Consider the following 12,158-nt stretch of genomic DNA (forward strand, 5'->3'; position numbering starts at 1 on the left):
TGAGAGGCTTTGTCATTTGTGTTTAACTGGGGATTGCAGCATGTGTGTGTGTGAGTAGTGTGTGGGAGGTTAGAGGAAAGTCGGGAGTATAGATCAGTATACTGTAACTGTCGGGGGGGCTGGCAGGATCCATTGAACTATTTATAACATTTGCTGGTGCAGGATGTTGGTTGCAACATGGCTGCCTGCCTGATGTATCAACAATATGTTTCACAAAAGTGAAGCTACACACAATCTTACAGGGTGTGTCATGGGTTCCTAATGCACCGCACCTTAAATGCAGTGGTGGAAAGTAACTAAGTACATTTACTGTAGCACTGTGTAGTTTTGAGTATCTTGTTACTCCACAACAATTCAGGGGGAAATATTACATTTATCTTACAGGTACAGTTACAAGTTACTTTTCAGATTAAGATTTGACATACAAGACAAAGGATCAGTTTATAAAATGATACTTTGTTATAGATTAAACTACCCTACAATATTTGAAGAAATTCAAATGAACCCCATCTCGACCAGCTACAACTTTAAAGTACTGCTTAGATGGTAACACAGACGGAGCTCATTCTGCACATTTGATAGATGTACCTTTTGTTGGTTATACCTCTGTAGTTGAAGTAAAAAGACAGGATTACATGCCACGGATAGTGCCACTCTTACCGAAGCCTGCCATAACTGATTTTAATTGGCCACTTGGGGGCAACAGAAACAAGCTGTGAACACAACATTGACACATTATCACCCTTGAAGTTAATATGGCGAACGTGTTAGCAAACAGCTTTATATTTACACATCCTGCAGATAGGGAGCAACATTAACTTTAATTTGAAATCCTGTTTGTGTCCACTTGGGGAATGGAAGTCCAATATTCACTCTCCTTTTCGCTGCTTTTGGTCTCTACTAACTCCCGAGGGAAATATCTGGCTCTTTAGCTGCTAAACGCTCCACAATATTCACCAGTTAGTCACTAACTTCGTCTGTCTGCTGTCTGGTGCTGCAGGTAGCGTAGATTGGCTTTCACACTGAAAACACTGCTGGGGCCAAAAACCAAGTCGTGAGAGTGAACCTAAACTGTCAAGCTGAACAACCAAAACACTGAGTTGACACAGTAACAAGATAGAGCTGTGGGGAACTGCAGAGGCAGACGATCATTCTCAGTGGGATCATCACTACGAGCGACTCTTTTCTCATTCTACATCCAATGTTATTATAAAGATACTGATTATAGACACTTTAACCTCTTCTACCACTACTGAAAGGGAACGAGGCATCTCAAATTCAATAGAGTACAGTTATCCCAGGAAATAACATTTATCTGTAAGCACTTGGTGTTAACGGGTAATTGTAATGGTTACTTAAAAGCACATCAGAATCAATGAACAGTCAGTGCCCATAATATTGGCCCCTGCATACAAGTGTTCAGAAATGTAAGTTTGGAGAGAGGAAAGCAGTAGTTGTGTGTGGTTGTTTACTGGCACGCTATTGAGACATCGGTGTCTTTTTATGTCTTCATTTTTTTAGAATATCTGGAGCAAACATGTACCTTATCAGTCAGGTTGATGCAAAAATAACGAAGCTTTCCAGTACACCAACAACACTCCTAAGATTGCTTTGAAATGGAACTAATGTTAATGTGTGTCATTCAAGTCTGGTGGAAGTTGCTACTTTAAAAAGAACATCAGTAGTCTTCAAACACAAAAATGAGATGAAAGTGAACTACACGTTGCTCAGTTGAAGTAAACAATTATGTTTTATTGATAAGGTTCTCAGAAGAGTCTCGTTTCAGTGAATGTATAAGAATCATCCTTTTGATAATACTGATTTGGTACATTATGACATCCAGCACGAGTCTCTTCACAGTGAGAGGGATCCATTACTGCTACTGCTGTTGGGATCTAGGACAGAAATATCTCCGCTTCCAAACAAAAAACAAACAGTCAAAAACAACAAACTGGGGATTGATATTGTAGATATGGAATATTAGAGTGCCACAAAACTCTAGAGTAGTAAGACCAGCTAAAGATTTTGCACATTACAAGCCACTTCCTCTTAGAAATATAAAACTTGATATTCTGGACAATATTCTACTGTGCTGCATAAAGGTAGGTCTATACACTGTACATCGAAATATATTTCGAAAAAACAGATTTCACAGTTTTAAAGACTTTATTTAAAGTATAAACCGCTTTTTTTTTTTTTTTAAAACACTTTATTACATAAATTATTCTTTTTGAGAGTGACTATTATTTGCCCTGGCAGCAAACTGAAATTAATACAAAAACAAAAAAAGAATCAACATTTCTTACATATTTTACAAAAGAAAATAAACTCATCCATTAATGTTCATTTGGAATAGAACTGGTGACTCATTCATGATTGTCATATAGTACTAAGAATAAATAAATAAAAAAGAATAAAATCAAATAAATACTAACTTAGCATGTTTTCCGGACTCTGTGAGTGGTGTGTTTGATCGCTCTGTACAGAAGTGCCTTGGTGAAAGTCTCACAATTCTACCGCGACTGAAACGTACAAAACTACGGCATCTACAGTATACGCAACATCCTGAAATTTAGTGTAGTCGGACACATATGTAGTAATATGATTCTTCTCCCCATTTCAAAATAAACAATGCTGTGTGATACCACTGTCCACAAATATAGCCATCACTTTTTTGACTTTGTTTTTTTAAAAAGTTTATTTTCGAGTCCATTAACAGCTTGGATTTGTTCAAGGATGCCGTTAGCTTGTGTGTTGCTTGGTTGGATGTGCGCTGCCTCAGCAGCAGAGGACAGGTCCGTGGTGGACGATGGGAGGCCTGAGACAGGGAGACGACTCATAGTATTGGACGACCTTTAACATTGCCTTGTCTGTCGCTGTTTATGATGTCCTCCGTTGATGTGTAGTTGTAATGGCTGCGCTCTGGAGTGGCTTTGTCTCCACTTTGGTCCCTATGCCTTCAGTGTCTATTAAGAGACAGACAAGCCTTTCCCCGCAGAAGCCAGCGCAGTACAACTCCACTGTGTGTTCAGTAGCTGTCATGGCCGCTCTCAGCGTGACCCAAAAAATATGGGCGAAAATATCACTATCTTTTTTAAAAAGGGGAATCTTCTCATTCATTAAGCAACAGTTCTCAAAGTTCTTCAGTGCTTTTTCAGTTGTTCAAAGTTTTTTTTTTTTTTTTCAAAAAAAAGGAACCGTTTGACTAAACTTGAAATTTTTTGCCTGTGGCAGTAAAATTAACAATATGTCTTCTGATAAGTCATTCTTTTCAAAAGTCCCTGCAGCGTTCCGTGAGTAACCCCGTTTGTTGGTTAATTCTCCATGGGTTTCGAGAGGAGTCGGGTTGAGGAGGCTGGGTAGGAAAAAGGAGCTGGATCTAGAGAAGTGAAAGTGTGAGAGAGGGAAGAGTCTGCCCTTCAAGCAAGTTCAGGTGGGCTGTTACCTCTTGCCCATCTCGTTCTGTCTGAGGAACTGGATGTTGTTGCTGCTGTCGGCCAGTTCTGGATACTGCTCCACAGGTAGTACATAGTAGCCATCGTAGCCTTGTACTCTGCCTGTCGTTAGGAGCTGCTGTCTCTCCCCCTCCGTCCAGAGGCGACTGCCTCCCTTCCCATCCCTGGCCCTCTGCTGTTCCTTGGCCCAGGCCCCAGCCAAGGCTCTCTGCCTGGCCAGCTCCAACAGTCTTACCTTCTCTTCGTCCACCACATCCACAGCAAGCCCGTACCGAACACTCAGTACTAACGATGGAACTGCAAACTCCACAGTCACTCCTCTCCTCGAGCGGCCGCTCACCGTCACATTGATGCCGCTCTCCAGTGACTTACGCCCGTTAGTGAGCCCCAGGGCCAGCAGGTCACTGTCAGCAGAGCCCACTTTCACAAAGTAGTGACAGTCCTTCCCATCCTGGGTGTAATGGGTGCCTTCCAGGTACTGGGCACCATTGAGCACCAGAGCCACTTTGCGGCTGTCGTCACTGGCCAAAGCTGACACGCCAGCCACCACTCGGCCCTCTTTCACAGCCAGCATTACCCCTCGACCTATTATGGGAGTGCTGGTGCCGAACCAGTGACCAGGCTTGTCCTTGCGTCTTCGGCGTTCCTTGTTGAGGAGACGTCCCTCCAGGGCCATGAAGGCCTGGTTGTGACGCTCTGCTGCCTGCTGCACACCAGTGATGAGCTACATGAGGAAAACAGAACAAAGCTTTGTTGAAAGCTACGGTAATGTATTAACACACAACCACTAACATGAACACCCATGAGAAAAGCTGAAACACGATCATGGGGTTAATATTGGCTTTGATTCTGTTGATTCAATGTTTTCAGCACAGTAGCCCGTACCTGTCCGTTCTCACAGTGCTGGGTGGCCTGCAGCTCGTACGGTGGCTCCACAAAGTAGAGCGAGTGTCGAGGGAACCCTGGGATTATGTTACTGAGCTGGAAGCCAAACATCACCAGCCAGCTCTTCACATCTACAGCAGACAGGAGGGGAAATTAATTCGCTGAATGACAAAGTTAAACACGGAGTCAAATGAATCCTTTTTTATCTTCTGTTCTGTGGCTCTCCTGGTGTTAGCTATCGGCTACTGTGCCATCTGTAGTATATTGTTACTTGTTACTTGTTACTACGTAAACTACAGAGACAATATCAGGACATAACAAGCTACTGAGCTTGTGTCTGTAGTGACAAGGGGAAATAGACAGCTTTAAATAAAAAAACGGCCACTTAAGTAAAAGTAAAAAGTAAAAATGGCTAAATTATGTAAAAATATTCAGTATTCAGTGCACCAATTAACACATATTAATCCTCTACCTGTGACATAGTTTTTGACATCCAGCATGTCGCTGAGGGGGTTGTTGTTCTTGAACATGTACAAATTAAATGGAGAGGGATCCTTCCCAATCTTGGGCCAGATGCTGTAGTCAGGCGAAGTCCAGCGCCCGGCCAAAACGTCGTAGTCTCGCTGTGTGAAGTGGACCAGTTTAGTCAAGGGGTCGTAGAGACCACCGTGGAAACCGACCACCAGCTGGAACTCTGGGTTAGAGTCAAGGTACACTTCTCCGTAGGCTGTGTACTGCACCTGGGTGACACAAGCAGAGTCAATTTGCTTTTGGTGATTCTCAGCTCTTCCTCTGGTGGAAAGGTCAGAACACTGTGTCAGGTACACCAGAGCGTCCCTGGAGCTGATGAGGATTTAAGCTCTTATACAAGGACGTTTTGGCGCATGGCTGATGCCAGAAGCCTTTTTTTATATGCATTCTTCTTCTTGTTTTTACAGCACAATTTTGTGTTTGCAAATAAAGTGATATTCAACGCTGCGTTGTGTCTTACCTGTTTGATCATTTGTCCATTGCTGCTGAAGACGGCCAGCGGTGTGCCAGTGTTGTCAGACGCTATGTAGTATTCCTCTCCACTGCTCACCTCCATGGCAAACAAATGTCCCTGAACATGAGACCGTCAGAAATTCAGTACATTTATAGTATGTTGCAGGATAAAGTTTTTGCCATAAGTTGCAGCTGTGTTGCTCTTACAGCAATATTTATCAGTATTCAGGTTTCCCAGAAAAGATTATTCAATATTTGCTGATATGTTGAAATATAAGGAAAGGCACCTCTCTGCACATCCACGCCTACCTGTAGGTCATAGTAGAGCGACGAGATGTCTGAGCTGGAGTGGTTGAAGATGTGCGTGATCCTGGTCGGGTGGTTGAGGTCAGCATAGAAGAACTGAAGGTGCTGTCCCAGGCTGTTCCTCGTGGACACCCTGCGGCCCAGCCCGTCATAGTGATACACCACGCTCCAGCCGCCGGGGCCTCGATTGTAGGCCCTCAGCAGCTGACCTTTGGAGTTATAGTCAAAAATGTCTGAACCCCGCTGGCTGAGGAAGCCGTCTTCATCCAGCCGATACTGGACATCTCCCAGGCGCGTGATGCGGTCTCTGAGGTCATAGCGGAGCGGCAAGATGCGGGCGGTGTTCCCGGGATTCAGCAGATGGAGATTACCGTTCAGGTCGTAGCTGTAGCGCCAGGTTGACCAGTCATTCACCTGGATAAAACAAAGAGGTTTGTACATGTGATTCAATCCATTTTTGCCAATTGGAACCATATACATGCCCTCACAACAGAAAGACCAGAGTGAGCGGTACCTAAAAACCCCATTATACCACAGAATATTCACCTTGACCCCACTGAGCTGTCCGTCGCCGTCATAATCATAGCGGTACTGAGTGGTGTTGGCGTAGGGCCCGATTTTGAGCTCCCTCTTCACCACCCGTCCCATGCTGTCGTACTGCACTGTCATCCAGTACATAAGCGAACGGAAGATCTCATACTGGACCTCCTTGATGCGACCGTGGGTGTCAAAATGCTTGCTCAGCGTCATAACGGCTGTGGTGATGATCTGATTGATGTCGTAGTAAATGACCCCGAACTTTCCGAAGTGCTCCACCTGTAGGAGGGACAGGGAAAGGTTTGGAGAAAGAGGTGAGCCCTCCGGCAGCCAAAGAAGAGATTCTCTTGTACAGACATTGCAAAGCAGGACAGAAATGTACCTTTCCAGAGATCTCGTCGTATCGGTAGAGGTCAACAGGCAGCGGCGTCTCACTGATGACTGGCTTCATGCTGGCGATGCGGAAGCTGTTGTCATGGTAGGTGTAGTCAAACCTTGCATTGACCATTCCCTCCTCACTGAAGCGGTAGATCTGCTTGTCAATAAGTGGGCCCATTTTGCGATAGCGGATGGTGCAAGAGAAGCCCCCGCTCTGCAGGTTGACCATCTTCAGCACACCAGCTGTCTCGTCGTAGCCGAATGTGACGGCCGTGCTGTCGTACACGATCTCTGACAGCTTCGCCAGCTTGCCGTACTTGTAGAGGACACGGCGGCCCGTGCCCAGGTAATGCGCGGCCTGAGGCCTGCCGTCCTCGCTGAAGTCGTGGATGATGGAGGCGTTGCTCTCCGGGGGGTTGTACGTGTTGCGGATGTAGCCGACCGAAACATGTGTGAACATGGTGTGGCGGGCCACGCTGGGCATGGTGACAGCTGTGACCCGACCTGAGGCGTCAAACTCAAAGACGTACTGTCTCTGGCTCTGCAGGAGCAGCACCATGGACTGGAAGCAGAGAGGGAGGCAAAATACGGATTAATATAATAGCATTAGCAATGGGTGGCTTGCCTCCTGTGAAATAGCACCAGGACTAATTTGCTCTGAGCTGACAAATTTGAATCTTCATAACCATGAAAATTATGTATTATTTCACTCAGTTCTGCAATCCAAATTACTGTTCGTTCTTGCTATTGCCTCGCCTTGGTAAGGTGTGATACCTACAGTAGCTGATAAAGATAAATATACTCACTTTGTCAAGGTAGCTGTAGCTCCACACTTTCCCGTCCACAAAAGAGCGAGACAGGATGCGTCCCTGGGGGTCAAATTCGGTCCTCTCACTCATGCTCCCCCTCTGCAGCCCAACAAGCTGTCCAGTGGTGGAATACGACACGTTGACCACTGCCAGGCTGCTGCTGGGCAGCCACATCGCTGGCCGGCCCTGAGCATCGTACATGATGCGCAGCGTGAACTTTCTGTGATCGTCATAAATCTTCTCTGTGCGTGTGTTGCGGTCAAAGTCAATGGAGAGAAGATTGCGGCCATGAGCCTAATAAAAAGGGGGAAAAGGAGAGGTTCATTTGAAGAAATGTTTTCAGGTTGTAGCTTTATGCCGAGATGTAAGGTGAAAAAGGTCAACTCACTCTCAGCTTCCTCCCAAACACGGTGACCTTGCCCTTGGTCTGCTCTTTGCGCAGACGCCATTCAATGGAGTTGAGGCCGTTGTCAGTGGGCAGCGTGATGTTCCTGCGGCCGATCGTAGGGCTGACAGAGCCTGCCAGGATGTGGGGCTCGGTGTGAAAGCTGATTCCCATACCGTTAGCGTACATCACTCTCAGGGTCCCGTTGTTGCACAGCTGGTAGCTGTTCCTCACCTGGTCTGTAGGGGGAGACAAACATCTATAAAGGTAGGCAAGGAAAGTGTGTGTGTGTGTGTGTGTGTGTGTGTGTGTGGAGGGGGGGATCAAGAACGTACTCTGTATAATATTATAGATGACAAGCCAATGTTGGACCCTAACCAACGCATCAAATCCATAACCTGAAGTACTTCGGGTCAGACGTAGTCAATAAAGTGCTGCACAAAAAGAAATCCTGTACTATCAGAAAGTATTCTTTAGATGGGAAGGTTCCTATGTGACAGATTCTAGAAGCTGGGTAGGGGCATGGGTTTGTTAATGGACATTGGGGTACACGGGTACGGGACAAGGGGGATATGTCATAATGTAACGGAATATCACCGTTGCTTGGACCTTTTTATTCATTTCAATTTTGTCTTTTGTTGAGAAAAAAAAAATTACGTGATTTGTGATGAGAGAAATGATAATAGCTGGTTAAAACCTTTAGAGGAGGAAAGGCTCAGTGCTGTCCTTTTAGCCAACGATTAAAAAAAAAAAAAAAGTTTACTAGAAAAGGGAAAAGTCCAATAAGCCTCGAGGGGATCATGTCAGTAAGAACCAGATCATGTCCATAAAATATTTATGAACCTGATTCCTATTCCTCCAAACTCCAAAATATTCTGAATGAAAATAGTCCGGCTAAACCGACATCTCTCTACAATCCCCCCTATCTCTACAGTTTAATGACTCACTCTCAAACACGAGCAGATAACAGATAAGCCCATGGCTAATGCAGAGGCTAATTTTTCCCTCAGATGTCTGAAAACAGGCGTCTTGATCACAATGATATGATTGAAAGTAAGTAAGTAAGAAAATTTCGGCTCAGAAATGTCTGGCAGATGCAGAGGGGAGGGGGATCTATTTTCTATTTCATTTACAAAAGGTGAGGGGATCAGATGGTGTCTCCCTTTGAAGCCCCGCCATAAATGACAGTAATCCATAAGGCCAATTTGTAATAAAGCTCCAGGCACATTTTAACAATGCCTCAAACAGACAAGTGAAGCTTTTTCCATTGACTTGGCAGCAACAGCCTTTAGATAAATCTTCTCTGCTCTCTCTGTCTGAACAACCACGTAATAAAACAGGAGCGAGGGAGAGGGAGGGAGAGAGAGAGAGAGAGAGAAATGAGAGCTCCAGGGGCCAAGAATTCACAGTGCAGGAGTTAATGAAGAGAGCGAGGATGAGCGGAAAGAGAGGGAGACGGTTAAGTGAGTATGTCAGCAGAGAGCTGTGCTGAAACCCACACAGTGCGGTGGAAACCTTAAATGACTTACAGCTCTGTGAACAACTCTCCTTTTCCTCCCGCAACGCAGGTGGATCACTGAATGCATCTACTACTTATTCTCTCGGAGGCCTTCAGACTTTTTATTTCACAGTCTGGTTTCATACTTCTGCCACGCCACTCGCACCGGTCAAGGGAAGGGGGACAATTATTCTCCTTCTTCCTCTTCTCTCTTTAAACAGACCAAATAAGCTCAGGGATCATGGGAACTGGTCGAGGGCTGCGTGTGTGTGACTGTGCGGTGTGCGTAAATGTGCGTGTGTGTGTGTGAGGAGAAAGCTTGAGGGATGAGGAGGACTCACTCTACATGAGTTAATGAATTTTGCTGTGATGATATTTAAAAGCAGGATGATCCCAGCTGGGATTAACAACTATATATTGGTAATTTTACTCCATGAGAAGGGGCTGGGAGTGGGTAGGGAAGGAAAATAATCTCCCGGAGCATGCACATAACTGAGTGAAAATTACAAGACTTTCAATTAGAGTCGGCAGGCGGGCACCATCACAGAGGGCGGCTGTGTTTCTGAATACTAAGATTAAGCAGTTCTAGAGTCTTTGTCTTGTCAAAGCATCAATAACATAAAAACAGACTTTTTTTTGTATTACATGAATCTTTTTCAATTTAATTACCAAACAATATCCTTTAAATTGATTTTTTATTGATGTTGCCCTATGTTGAAGACTTGAGCCCAGCATTTGTCCATCTTCGTGCCACATACTGTGCAATTTTGCAAGTGTTTAAAAATTCATGACCGGCTCATTTTCCGCTGCATGTCCCGTATCTGCTGAGCGTGTCTCTCTACCTTGCACCACAGTGTACGAGGCTTCGACCGAGGACAGGTTGGTGATGACAGTGACGTCGTCGTCCCTGCTGGAGCTCTCGATGTCGATGTTGATGGAGCGCTCGATCTCGCGGTGGAGGCTTGTCACCATGCCCGTGGGGTAGGTCACGTTGGTCAGGCGGCCCTCACTGTCATACCTGCAAGATGGGAGATTTGAAGAGGGTGATTGGCAAGGGAAGGACATGCTCATACTTGTACCGCATACATGTTGAAACACACACACAACAACATTGCCTGAGAGGAACATAACAGGTCATCTTACAGGAATTGGCTGTAGTTATACAAGCTAACACTGGGGGGCAGCAGCACACTATGTGAGGAGTCGAAGGTATACTTGGGAACCCAATAGAACATGACGAACACAAAACCTGTGACACTCATTAATTGTGTATTTCAGATAGGTAGAACTGTGGTGTAAATATAAAAACACACATTCAGACACCTTCCAACTATCAGAAGCACTCACTGGTAGAACGTGGTCCATCCGGTCTCATCAGCTTTGGTAGCCAGGAGGCCTGTGTTGCCACTGTAGCCCATCAGAGCCACCTCCTGGCCCAGGGCTGACACACTACGCAGGCCCCCGGTGGGGTCCAGTCCCAGGGTCACCACTTGATTCTCAGGCAGAAGCACCAGTCTGAGGAGGCCGGCTCCTCCTCCCTGGCCCAGGCCGTCCCTTCTCACCTTCACTGTATTGTTGCAGTTGTCCACCAGCATGGCCAGCTCTCCGTCAGGACTGTAGGTGAAATTGTAAAGTGGCTCCCCTGTCACCAGGCTAATTGTCTGGATGTGGAGCCCCTCCCCGTTGAAGACATACAACTCCTGTTCCCTTGGCGACGCAACCTCATACTGCGCCGATCCTCCGTACCCCACGCTTGAGACAGCAGGGCCGGGCCGGTTGGCTCGCACGGCCCTGATGCGGATGTTGTTGAGGTCTGCAATGAAGAGCGTCCCATCAGGGGACACGGCCAAGGAAGTGGGGGAGTTCAAGCCGGCATCGGGGGCGTAGCCGTCATCACCGTAGAAGCAGTTGCAGTTGACGTCGTTCTTGCAGTCGCAGTCGGAGGCAGCGCCAGCCAGGAGAGAGATTTCTCCGTTGGTGCTCACCTAAGAGAAAAATGGAAAAGGAGAGTGGGTTAATGATGAGATTTGGGAAAAAAGTAAATGTATCACCAAAGGCAGAATTCATTTTGGAGTTATCAAAACAGAGAAATAGAAAAAAAAAAGTGCTTGAACTGAATGTAGTGTCTGGAGATCTGAAACAAAAAAAAAAAACACCCACACAGCCTGACCAGCTGTGCTGTCACTTCTGCTAGCCAACAAAATAACTTAAACTAACAAATTCATTCTAAAACAAGCAGACAGCCAAACGACTGTGTTCAGTCCTTCTCCATCTCGTACCTGTCTCACTCGGTTGATCTTTTTCTCATCGGTCTCAGCGATGTAGAGGATGCCGGTGTGGGACAGGGCGATGGCTGTGGCACTCTCCAGTGCCGCGTGTATAGCCAGCTTGCTGAGGCTGTAGTCGATACCCGGCACTTGACAATGCATAGGCCGACCTGCTATGATGCTCACCTGTAGAGATGTTAGCAGTGGTTTGCTATTGAAACGGTGCAAATGAAACTTTCCATAATAAAGTAAGAATAGAATATAGTAGAATATTCCTCGAGCTAATGAATCAGCAATGTTGCCACCAATGCAAAACTAGAAACTAGTTTTCTAACTACTGTTAGAAGCTGAACTTCTTAATTGGCTTGAGGGTGCCTAATTGGGACTAAATCTTGTCAAAACCCTATAGTGAGTGTCCACCAGTGGTGATCCAGCCTTGTGGTACAGACCTGGTGGTTCTCAGTGATGCGTAGGATGACATTGTTTTCCAGGACATAGAGGGAGTTGTCCATGGGATTCACTGCTAAGTCCGTGGGCCACTCGAGACGCACCTGGTCGGCAGAAACAGAAGTTATACATGAGACAATATCTATGCTGAGGGAGATGTTTTGAAAGGATGCCAAGGTCCAGACAAGTCTCTTCTTCATTTTTTTA

General features: G+C 45.8%; 1 protein-coding gene across 6 annotated transcripts in view; it reads right to left on the bottom strand.

Moving 5' to 3' along the window:
* Positions 1-3,441: 3,441 nt before the first annotated feature.
* tenm2a (teneurin transmembrane protein 2a) overlaps positions 3,442-12,158 on the bottom strand; it is a 146,137-nt gene continuing 137,420 nt past the window's right edge. For all 6 annotated transcript variants that reach the window (XM_070913300.1, XM_070913299.1, XM_070913298.1 and 3 more), the window contains 13 exons: positions 11,954-12,055; positions 11,517-11,690; positions 10,585-11,222; positions 10,080-10,255; positions 7,743-7,978; positions 7,352-7,648; positions 6,550-7,107; positions 6,177-6,446; positions 5,634-6,044; positions 5,332-5,442; positions 4,813-5,080; positions 4,341-4,471; positions 3,442-4,179 (listed from right to left, as the gene is read on the bottom strand). In XM_070913300.1, the coding sequence (XP_070769401.1) occupies positions 3,442-4,179; positions 4,341-4,471; positions 4,813-5,080; positions 5,332-5,442; positions 5,634-6,044; positions 6,177-6,446; positions 6,550-7,107; positions 7,352-7,648; positions 7,743-7,978; positions 10,080-10,255; positions 10,585-11,222; positions 11,517-11,690; positions 11,954-12,055 (4,110 nt within the window). The remainder of the gene's footprint in view (positions 4,180-4,340; positions 4,472-4,812; positions 5,081-5,331; positions 5,443-5,633; positions 6,045-6,176; positions 6,447-6,549; positions 7,108-7,351; positions 7,649-7,742; positions 7,979-10,079; positions 10,256-10,584; positions 11,223-11,516; positions 11,691-11,953; positions 12,056-12,158) is intronic.

Source organism: Enoplosus armatus, chromosome 10 (assembly GCF_043641665.1).
Source record: "Enoplosus armatus isolate fEnoArm2 chromosome 10, fEnoArm2.hap1, whole genome shotgun sequence".
Classification (NCBI taxonomy): domain Eukaryota; kingdom Metazoa; phylum Chordata; class Actinopteri; order Centrarchiformes; family Enoplosidae; genus Enoplosus; species Enoplosus armatus.